Source organism: Arachis ipaensis, chromosome B4 (assembly GCF_059453495.1).
Source record: "Arachis ipaensis isolate K30076 ecotype BB chromosome B4, ASM5945349v1, whole genome shotgun sequence".
Taxonomy (NCBI): domain Eukaryota; kingdom Viridiplantae; phylum Streptophyta; class Magnoliopsida; order Fabales; family Fabaceae; genus Arachis; species Arachis ipaensis.
In genome coordinates, this window is record NC_142439.1 from 113,933,310 (window position 1) to 113,945,152 (window position 11,843).

At 31.3% G+C, this 11,843-nt stretch overlaps 1 protein-coding gene across 6 annotated transcripts; it reads right to left on the reverse strand.

Moving 5' to 3' along the window:
* Positions 1 to 4,820: 4,820 nt before the first annotated feature.
* Positions 4,821 to 9,388, reverse strand: LOC107639564 (uncharacterized). 6 transcript variants are annotated; one of them, XM_021121417.2, is made up of 9 exons: positions 9,037 to 9,353; positions 7,668 to 7,925; positions 6,780 to 6,994; positions 6,520 to 6,612; positions 6,237 to 6,381; positions 6,029 to 6,139; positions 5,851 to 5,933; positions 5,711 to 5,768; positions 4,821 to 5,125 (listed from the first exon to the last, which is right to left on the reverse strand). In XM_021121417.2, exons 3-9 carry the CDS (start codon positions 6,987 to 6,989, stop codon positions 5,046 to 5,048), a joined length of 780 nt encoding a protein of 259 aa, XP_020977076.1. In that variant the 5' UTR covers positions 6,990 to 6,994; positions 7,668 to 7,925; positions 9,037 to 9,353; the 3' UTR covers positions 4,821 to 5,045. The 6 variants fall into 6 exon arrangements, with proteins under 6 accessions (XP_020977076.1, XP_088339143.1, XP_088339144.1 ...); XM_088483017.1 differs by lacking the exon at positions 9,037 to 9,353 and having other exon boundaries at positions 4,821 to 4,979; positions 5,019 to 5,125; positions 7,640 to 7,925; XM_088483018.1 differs by lacking the exon at positions 9,037 to 9,353 and having other exon boundaries at positions 4,821 to 4,979; positions 5,019 to 5,125; positions 7,668 to 7,919.
* Positions 9,389 to 11,843: the final 2,455 nt, after the last annotated feature.

The window sequence follows — 11,843 nt, forward strand, 5'->3', positions numbered from 1 at the left end:
GACATTATATATTGGATCAAACTCTTGAGCCAAAAATACTCGCGACTTGCTTCATGTATCGCTAGTATTTCAGCATGATTAGAGGAGGTTACTGCTATCGTCTGTTTCGTGGACCTCCATGATATAGCTGTATCACCATACGTGAATAGGTATCCTGTTTGAGATCTCCCTTTGTATGGATCAGACAAGTATCCAGCATCAGCATAACCAACTAATTGTGACTTAGATCCATATGGATAGAACAATCCCATATCGACCGTTCCATGAAGACATCAAAAGATTTGTTTGATTCCATTCCAATGTCTTCTAGTTGGAGAAGAACTCTACCTTGCTAATAAATTCACAGCAAATGATATATCAGGTTGTGTATTATTAGCAACATACATTAGCGCTCCAATGGCGCTAAGATATGGTACTTCAGGACCAAGGATATCTTCATTTTCTTCTTTAGGACGGAATTGGTCTTTTTTCACATCCAAAGACCTTTTGATCATTAGGGTACTTAATTGATGTGACTTATCCATATAAATTCTCTTCAAGATCTTTTCTGTGTATGTTATTTGATGAATAAAAATCTCATTTTTTATATGCTCGATCTGCAGGCCGAGACAAAATTCAGTCTTTCCAAGATCTTTCATCTCAAGCTCTTCTTTTAGAGTTTTTATAATTGTTGGAATCTCTTCAAGAGTTCCAATGATATTTAAATCATCAACGTACACAGCAATTGTAATGAATTCGGATGCAGATTTCTTTATGAAAACACACGGACAGATATCATCATTCTTGAATCTGTTTTTGGCCAGATATTCAGTAAGGCGATTATACCACATTCGTCCAGATTGCTTTAAACCATATAAAGATCTTTGCAATTTGACTGAGTATAACCCTTGCGAATATTCATTTGATGGTTTATATATCTTTAGTCCTTTAGGGACTTTCATATAGATATCACGATCTAATGAGCCGTATAAGTAGGCTGTTACCACATCCATTAAATACATATGTAGTTTATGATATGTGGATAAACTGACCAAATAACGCAATGTTATTACATCCACTACAGGGGAACGTGTTTCTTCAAAATCTGTACCGGGCCTTTGTGAAATGCCTTGTGCCACAAGCCGAACTTTGTAGCATACAACTTCATTTTTCTCATTTCGTTTTCTCACAAATATCCATTTGTATCCAACAGGTTTTACATCTTCTGGTGTACAGACTACAGGTCCAAAGACTTCACATTTTGCAAGTAAGTCTAACTCAGCCTTCATGGCTTCTTCCCATTTTGGCCAATCATTCTTTTGTCGACATTCTTTGACTGTTCTTGGCTCAAGATCCTTACTTTCATGCATGATATTTAATGCCACATTATATGCAAATAATTCATTGACAATTGTCTTATTTTGGTCCCATTTTTCTCATGTAAAGACATAATTTATTAGATCTCGTCATTTTTACAATTTTCAGGTACCTGAACGTCTTCTGGCGTTAAAACTATATCAGAATTTTGGACAACTGCAGGTGTCTTTACTATGTCTTTTTCAACAGGAATAATATTTACCTCTTTTCTTTTTCGAAGATTTTTGTCTTTGGAACCGACAGGCCTGCCACGCTTCTGGCGTGAATTTGTTTCGGTGGCTATTTATCTGAATGGGACCTCAATTCGAATTGGAGCATTTTCAGCTGGTATATAGGATTTGGTTATCCTCTTTGTATCAGAAAATGCATCAGACAATTCATTTGCTATTCTTTGCAAATGTATAATCTTTTGAACTTCTAGTTCACATTGCCTTGATCGATGCATCAAGGATGATGCATTCCAATTAAGTTCCTTTTCAGGAAGCTTATTCTTTCCCCCTAATGTTGGAAATTTTGATTCATCAAAATGACAATCTAAAAATCTAGCTTTAAATACATCTCCAGTTTGTATTTTAATATACCTCACTATAGAGGGAGAATCATATCTAACATATATCCTAATTTTCTTTGGGGTCCCATTTTGGTGCGAGAAGGTGGTGCAATGGAAACATATATCGCACACCCGAATATTCTTAAATTGGAAACATTTGACTGCTAGCCAAAAGCTAATTGCATAGGAGAGAACTGATGATAACTTGTTGGCCTCAAACGAATAAGTGATGCAGCATGTAAAATACCATGCCCAAGCCAAAGTTGGGAGATTTGTTCTCATAAGTAAGGGTCTAGCAATTAATTGGAGGCGTTTAATAAGTGATTCTGCTGCTAACTCATTTTGTGTGTGAACATGAGATACTGGATGTTCAACACTTATTCCATTAGCCATACAATAAGCATCAAAAGCTTGGAAAGTAAATTCACCAGCATTATCAAGACGAATTGCTTTGATTGGATTTTCTGGAAACTGTACTTTTAATCGAATAATTTGAGCTAGTAATCTCGCAAACGCCAGGTTGCGAGAAGACAATAAGCACACATGTGACCATCTCGAAGATGCGTCTACAAGAACCATAAAATATCTAAAAGATCCACATGGTGAATGAATAGGTCCACATATATCGTTTTGAATCCTTTTCTAGGAATTCAGGGGACTCAAATCCAATATTTACTGGTGATGGCCTTAAAATTAACTTTCCCTAAGAACATGCAGCACAACAAAATTCACTTGGTTTAAGAATCTTCTGGTTCTTTAGTGAATGTCCATGGGAGTTTTCAATAATTTTCCGCATCATAGTTGTTCCCAGATGACCCAATCGATCATGCCAAGTTATGAATTCATTTGGGCTAGTAAACTTCTGGTTTACAATGGCATGTGATTCAATTGCACTCATCTTGGTATAATATAACCCAGATGAAAGTGAGGGTAACTTTTCTAATATAACTTTTTTATTTAAATCATGAGTTGTGATACATAAGTACTCATGATTTTTCTCATTCATTGTTTCAATATGATACCCATTTAAGTGAATATCCTTGAAACTCAATAAGTTCCTTAAAAACTTAGTAGACAATAGTGCATTATTTATTCTGAATTTTGTTCCTCCAGAAAACAAAATTATAGTTCTTCTAGAGTCTTCTATCACATTGCCTGAGCCAATAATAGTATTAACATATTCTTTTTTTGACACAAGATGGGTAAAGTATATATTAATTTTGAGAATGGTGTGCGAACTTGCACTATCCGCAAGGCATACATCTTTATTATATATCATTGCCATTTTCTTCAAAGACGAATAATAATAATAAAATGAGAAGAAATATATGTGTAGTAAAATTATTTTCTTGATTGAAAATATTTTGTTCTAAGTATAGTATATTCTAAAAATTTTATTATTATTATCTTGGCATATTCAGTAATTTTGAAATTCATAAATATCATATTTGAAATTCATATGCATAAAAATAAAACTTAACAATAAGTTTCTTACATTATTTATTTACATAAATACTTTAACAATCTCACATATTAAACTATTCCATCATTGATCAAATGGCCAATATTTCCTTCAAGATCCTCAAAGAAATCAGATACATCATAATAAGTGGTGAAATTTTCATCATCATTTGAAACAAAATTTGTTTCCTTTTCTTTGTCGTTTTTTTTTTTTCAAAGATGTTTGATAAAGATCGACTAGGTGCCTTGGTGTCCGACAGGTACGCGACCAATGGCCTTTTCCAGCACAACGGAAACACTTATCCTCTGCTAAATTATTTTGCCCAGTGTTTCTTTCTTTATCCCACTTCTGGTGAGATCCTTTCTTGTGAACATAATTCTTTTTTCTTCCATAATTTTTCTTGTTACCAAAACCTTGCCATTTACCTCTTCTGGGGTAATGATTTGCCGCATTTACTTCAGAAAACAGGGCGATGCCAGCTAGGCTCGCTTCATGATTTTTTTTAAAGGCAACTCATTGTTGCGTTCAACAACAAGAAGACAAAAAATTAACTCAAAATATTTTTTAAATCCTTTTTCTTGATACTGCTGCTGTAGGAGCACATTCGAGTCATGGAAGGTCAAGAAAGTTTTCTCTAACATATCATTATTATTTATCTTTTTTCCCACATAATTTCAATCGTGAGGTGATTCGAAACATTGTTGAATTATATTCATTTTTCAATCCTTCGTCAAGATGACGACGAAGGAGGATCATGACTTTGGCTTTATCCTTCTAGGATAATTATTTTCAACCTTAATGGTATCTCCAAGATCCATTGAATCAAGATGGATTTCAGCATCTAGTATCTATGATAAATAGTTGTTTCAAGAGCATTAAATTCAAGATGAGAGTATTTCAACATAATGAAAATTTATTACCTGAATTTTCGTAAAATTTGATCAGAATCTCGTGCTAATAATGTGTTGTAAAATAAATAAATAAATAAATAATAAATATAAAATAAGGAAGTATAATTAAATAACAATATTCATCACAATTACCATCTCAATGTAATAGAGATGATTAATATATTTACTAATATTAAAGAGTGAGAAAGAGAAGAATATTATTATTGATGTATGTGTTGCCTGAGACTTTAGTCTCTTATTTATATACGTAAAAGAGGTCACTTTTTCAAACTCAATTAATTATAATTTCTCTTGATATTCTGAGTAACAGAGAAATGGACATCCACTTCTTATCCACTTCACACTTATCACAACAAATTTGTAAATTTTGATAAAAAAAAATCAACAAAAATATTAAGATTTTGATACTTTTGCCGTACGAAACCCATCTTTCATGAGTACTTTAATTTTCTTGTTTGACGGATACTTTTATCAGCGATCGTAAAGTTGTTCATGGGCACTAAACTACTAATGGTTGTGTTTCCTAAAAAATAAAAAAGAGTAGCTGAGAGTACTAATGCATTGGGAGAGCATGTAAATGTACAAAAAATGAAAAAATAAAAAATAGCTGACTATCTGTAGCTAAATAGTTAGAGACGATGGCACTCTTTACATTAAATAACAAAGGTAAAATTAGCATTTTGACTCATTTATAATTTTACTTGGTAAAATTAGCATGTTGACTCATTTATAATTTTACTTAGAACCCTTTCTGTAACTCATTATTTCAGAATAGCTTCCATTTTTGCTCCAATGCATCACAGATAAGGCCTACGCAGCATTTAGCACCAAGTGGATAATCAGAAACTGCAAAGTAAACGAAAAGATAACATTACTTTTCTCTATTCTCAAATCAAAACATGGTTCGAACAAGTTTCTTGAAATTAGAAAAGATTCAAAAATCCATCAAAAGGAACTTCCACTCCATTCCACTGTCATTCTTGATTCTCCAAAACAAGGGAAACTTTGTTCCGTTTCTTTTCTTTTCCTTTTGGCCCATTTTAATTAGTTCTATTCTATTCCATTAATGAAAAGACATACACATAATGTTAGCAAGACTAATTTATTCTCCCTATCATTTAGCATAAAATCCTTTGTAATCTTAGTACCCAAATAAAATTATAGGCTAAACAATCTACTCAAAGTTTCAGTCACATTGGAAAAATCAAGACCCATATAGATCTTATAAATGAAATATCCAAAATAAAGATATCCACCCTAAAGAACTTTCACATTTTCTTAATTTAATACAAGTTCCTCCTTAATTATTAGAGCCTATCAACCGAAAATACATAGACATATATAATTTAGAGATGAAGTATGTATAAATGAAACAAGTTAAATTAGATCTAAGAAATTAAACATATTTCAAATTTTAATTTAATTTAATACCAGAAATATAATCATGTGTGTGGTCTTCTTTTACTTTCCCATTTACCATTGCACCCACCTGAAAATAGATAAGAATCTATCATCATAATTAAAACACAAAGATCAAAGGCTTTCTATTTCACTAATAAAATAAATTATACCACAAAAACAGGCGTCATATGATCACTTAGGGAAGAAACATAGTCATCTATGTGGACCACCTTCTTTGAATTATAAGAGAGGCCTGCATGTTCCATAATAACATTGTTTTTTCAAAACCAATGTTTGTCTAAACATTAACAAAACCTAAAATGAGATCTAAACAGCTATACAACCAACCTACTATATGAGAATTGACTGGTAAATGGCGCATTACAGGCTCTTCAACAACACGAATAAGTACTTCATTTGTATCTTTAGCACAAACACGAGACTTTCTAAGCAAATCCACTACATATTTCAGAAACAATTTTAGTGAAAGTTAAAAAAAAAATATAGTTCTTAGTATCTAAAAATAAAAGAATGAAAGAAAAAATAGATGACTTACCTATGAGACCACAGAAACGTTTACAAGTTCGAGGAATGCGAACATGTGGCTTGATTTCAAATAGGGCTCCTCCATCAATTTTCACAAATATAGCTTCCACCAAACCATATTTATTAAGTGGACTATCAATAACACTACGGAGTGCCTGAAAAAGTATAACAAGTAAGAATCACTTATTCTTAGGATTTTACTCTTGCAGTCTATTCTGTAACATTCATTGTAAAAAAAAAAAAAGAGTTTAAAGAAGCTATGAGATTGAGTAGTTAGTGTACAAAGTACAAACCTCAAAAACAATGTCTGGTCGATAATCATTAAGACTCTTATTTTGCTTCAACAGAAGATTGGCATCATCATGTGAATTGAGGATTTTCCACTCCTGAAACAAAATCCACAAATTGAATTAAGAACTAGTTTATTTCCTATATACAGGAACAATGTATATATCGTCATTTCATCTATTAATTCTCAAAGAAAGTGATATACATTTATCTATCAAAACACTATAAAATATATGTACAATCAATGTAGAAAAAGAAAAATAACCTTTTTAACGAGTCCTTTCTTCAGCGAAGCATTTTCCAATATAAATATGGCACCCGACCTAACATTAGGATCCTGTGGAGAACCAAGCACCCTATCAACTTTTCCAATTTTACTATCAAGTTCTCTAGGCTCTTCTTTCTCTTCACTGCATTGGGTTTGTGTCTCAAGCATCTTACGCTTCAGCCTACTGTTTGCACTTGGAGTGAGCATATTGTCTACAATAACATCCACAAATTGAGAAGAATCCATCCATCAGAAAAACAATACATACTTAAGGTTATGTTAAAGCAGAAAAAGCATGCCCTATGACAGCTCAAGAATCAATGATACATCATACATGACAAAACATGACACAATACAATACAACATTGATTATGAAGAGAAAACAAGTATATGTGTTCTTTTATGTTCTATTATAACTGGGATTGACAATATAACAATGCTCTTCTATGTTCTTTTATAACTCTTATGTCACAGTATTTAGACTCACGTAACAGTTACAAATAAAAGTGTACCTTCTTAAAGGCTTTGAAACTTGAAATGTATACCCATCTATAAATCAATACTTCAATGGTTGTCAAACAGGCAAGTCCAGTTAAAATCGTAGAGCTCTGCTAGACTAGACTCACCGAGTTAACTCGCATAGTTTATTATTCACTACTACAAGCTACAGCCAATTTCAACTAAAAATTGGAAGAGTTAGCATCCAAATTTAACATTCATCCACATAACATATATAAAATTCATGAGCAGTTAATAATTTGACCAACAATTAACTTAACACCAGCAATTATATTATGTAGTTTTAAGATTCAACAATTCAATCTAACACGTAACAAGTGGTTTAAATTATCATATACTAATGAGCAGAAAGCCAGAGCCACTGACACGGGTTGAGTAAAGCAAGGAGTGGCGAAGGAGCAGTGCAGTGCAAGGCAGCGGCTGACGGCGTTAACGGCGGACCGGGAGGCAGTGGGCCAGGGAGAGAGAGACACGGAAGAAAAAAAGGAAAAGGAATGGCAGAAACGTGAAGGAGCAGAGGTGAGCCAGGCGACGGAGCACAGCACTGGCTGACAGCGGCGACGTCTGACGTGACAGAGTGGAAGCGGGGCAACCGGCGGCGCAAAACAGTGGCTAGCAGCGACACTGAAGGAAGACTGAAGAGTGTAAATCTTTTAACCTACTATTTTACATAGTTGTCATTACCGAATCGGTGATCGAATCGATCAGGTTACCAGGTCACTGAGTCATTGGTTCAACCGGTAGGTCACTTATTGAACCGGTTGATTCGGTCTCACATAAATAAAAAAAACATAAAATAGTCAAAAATTTAAAATTTGAAATACATATTGTCAGTTTGTCACTAACATTTTAACAACAATTGTCTCAACTTCTAAAAATAACTAATTCTGCCAAATCATTATTTGTCAAAGACGTGTACTGCAGATAAAGGGGATAGAAGAAAGCAATAAAGTTTCAAAAATTTGAAACTTTACACGAAAAACTTAAAATTTGAGAAGTGCCAAATACTTCCAAGCTATCAAAGATTATGCAACAGAATAAACATGAGCAGAACAATATAAATTAACAAAACCTATCCACTATCCAAAACAATATAAACAAAACAGCTCAATTCACAAAATCTATCCACTATCCAACAATATAAATTCACATAACAATATATAAACAACAATATAAAAACAGCCTCTCAATTCACCATAACGATATAAAAACAGCAACAAATCAACCCTAAACACTAATAATCAGAAAAACAAAAGCATCAATCAACCACTAAACCTACATATATTACAATGTATCAATAAAATTTGAATGATCTGCCAACAAAATTTGGGAGGATGGTTTTTCTGATGGTGTATTTGATGAAGCCATCTAGAACAACAATAATATAAAACAACAATATATTACACTATTGAATTATCTGCCTGAATCAACAAATTACAATCAACCAAATATAATCAACAACAATGAAGAATCTGTTAGTGCACAGCAGAATTGCTTGACTCCAAAACAAGAAAAGCAAGATTGATATGTAGAAATTGGTTAGAAATTGGTTTGATAAGTTACAGGTCTGGTTAGCTCCCATCTCAACGTTTCTTATCATACATTGTAAAACCCTTACAAAATCGACAGATTCAGTTAATCAACGTCATTAATCAGTTCCTCAGTTAATCAAATTATAACCCAATAAGGCAATAAGTCAATAACTGAATAAATAAATTAAAAATTAAAAATATACCTGAGAAGAGGGAGACCAAGCACGGCGAAGCAAAGTCTGGCAAGGGGAAGGCAGCAGCGACGGTGAGCCACGCCGGACGAGGACGCGAGACGCTGTCACGCAGAGGAGGCGACGAGCCAGGAAGGAGATGCACAGGGGCCGACGCGAGAGTCACGAGACGAAGCAGAGTAGCCCGGCGGTGGCGGTGGCGGTGGCGGTGGGCGTGCTTTTTTGGGAGTGTGAGAGTCAGAGGCTCTCCTTCTTGAGTGAGATTGAGAGAGGGAGGGGGATGGGGCTGCTGCTGCTCGAAGAGAGAGAGGGTAGCTTTTAGTTTAGGGTTTCACTTTTTTCCCTCCAGAAAGCCAAAAACGACGCTGTTTCGTTGGGGAGAGGGGAAAAAATAAAAAATGCAACGAACCGCTCCGAGTTTTAACCTGATCAGTTCACCGGTTCTAGTCAAACACGACCAGTTCAAATCGAATCTTGTCGGTTTTCTTCCTTATCCGGACCAACTTGATCACCGGTTCACCGAATTTTCGGTCCGACCGAACAAGTCAGTTGGATTCTGATAAAACTGCTATTTTAATTATCTTTTCAAATAAATTAATTAAAAAATCAAATTTATTATTTACCAGTATATATTTTTAAAATTATTTAGTTTTTCATGATATTACGCGTATACAAATTCGTTAATATGGTATACGATTCGTATATATGAATACGAGATAAGTAATAAAATTATTCGGTATCTAATTTATTGTGTAAAAGATACATGCCTAATTACCTATAGATTCAGCTATTAGACAACAACAAAAAAAAAAAAAAAAAAAAAACCCTTTTACACTTCAGTTTGAAATTTCGAATTGATTTAGAAATAAAATCGATAGAACTCATTGCAATTTCGTACCAATTTGATTTTTTATTTATCAATAATCTATTCAATTTTATAAGCAATCTTTTCATAAACGATTTCTAAAAATTTTAGCGTTTAGCGTTAGCAAATTTTACTATATTACTCTATATACTATTTTTAGTACTACCATATTGGTAACTTTTTAACATCAATATCAACTAAACTATAAATCCTTGATTCTATTTTTTGATAATTTAAATCCTATAATGCAGGCACGTTCACATATATTCTTCTATATGTGTATATTTGTGTTGTCAAAAAGTAGTGTGACAAATATTTAAAAAAAATAATTAAAAAGATAAAATTTGACATGTTGCAGATAAAATATAGTACATTTTATCTTATGTAATATGTAAATGATGTATTGATTAAATAGGCTAATTATATTTATGTTAATTAATTATTAAAGATAATATTTGGTCTTGTATAATTTTTTTATCTTTGAACTTTTTGAATGTATGCTCTCTCTCTCCAAAAATATTAACTTTACATACAAAAATTTATTAATATTTATTTATTTTAATATATACCTTTTTTCTTTTTTAATGACTTACATATATTCAATTTCACAAATATAAAAATGTATCTACATATTTTAACCAGCAAAAAAATATATAACTTTACATATTTACATACATTTAAATTAACAGTAACATTTATATATATTTAATTTAAATATTATATCAATATATCTATTAATATTGCTTGGGTACATATAAATATTTAAAAAAAATATTATTCAAACACCACATATTCTTGACATCTTATAAAAATAGTTTGTTATTAATTATTTATATATTTAAATTATTTTTTAATTAATAAAACAAAAAAAATTATATTTAGTTGTTTAATAAATATTGATGTCAAAACAGTATTTGTAATACTGCCATTTTTATGGTGTAGAAAGAGAGAATATATGCTTTGGGAGAGGTAATTTTTTTTAAGAATGAAAATTGTAACAAAAGACTTTGCTTTTTGTTATAAAGGGAAATTAAAAATAAATTTAATTTTAATGCAGTGTTAGTATAAAATAATTTTATATTTACATCTAATGACGTAACATTTCAATACATCAAAATTGAACTCACTAAAAATACGCGCACCCAAAATTTGTATAATACCAGGCATATAGAAAAATATGGTAGACACCAAGAAAAATATAAGAAAACATGGTTATTTTTTCAATATTATGTAGACACTGTCTTGTTATTTTGTTTGCATTAAAATATCTATTTACAGTTGTTTATAAAAAATAATTAAAAGAAAATTTTAAATACTAAAAAACAAAAAATCTTTTAATAATTGATATTTCAAAAAAAAATTTGTCTAAAAAAAATTAAATACTTCAAGTTATAATTGGAACATTTTAGATGCAACCTATTATTTATAATTAAATTATTAATTTTTTACAATGAATAAACTATGTTATTGAGTGAATATTTAATATTTGTTATTTTATTAAACGAAAAAAATATATCTGAACAGATTTAACAAAATTATATGATTAGTTTCTCTTTATGACGATAGAAGTGTGTTGAAGAATGATGATAATTTTTCTAATATATATTATACATTTATTAATTTAATTTAAACTAAATATTAATCAATTTTTGTGTGTAAAAATTAATTTTTCAGATGATATTTATTATGTAAATAAAAGTAATTAATTGAATTTTCTTTTTCAAGTAACATGAGTTGGAAGAAAAATTATTAACTTAGATTTCTTTTTATATTAACTTTAGCTTAGATTTATTGGTTCAAAAATTTTCTTTTCAATTGTTACTGTGATATGGGGAGAGAGAGTGTACATTTAAAAAGTTCAAAAATGAAAAAAAATTATACCAGGCACAACATTATCTTTAATAACAAATTAATATAAATATAATTAACCTATTTAATTAATACATCATTCACA

Excerpts from the sequence above, each read along its gene's own strand:
- LOC107639564 (XM_021121416.2), bottom strand. The coding sequence starts at position 6,989 with ATGCTCACTCCAAGTGCAAACAGTAGGCTGAAGCGTAAGATGCTTGAG. Across the intron at positions 5,934-6,028 it reads AGTCAATTCTCATATAGTAG|GCCTCTCTTATAATTCAAAG; the intron begins GTTGGTTGTATA and ends TGGAACATGCAG. Across the intron at positions 5,126-5,710 it reads CACACATGATTATATTTCTG|TTTCTGATTATCCACTTGGT; the intron begins GTATTAAATTAA and ends TTTACTTTGCAG.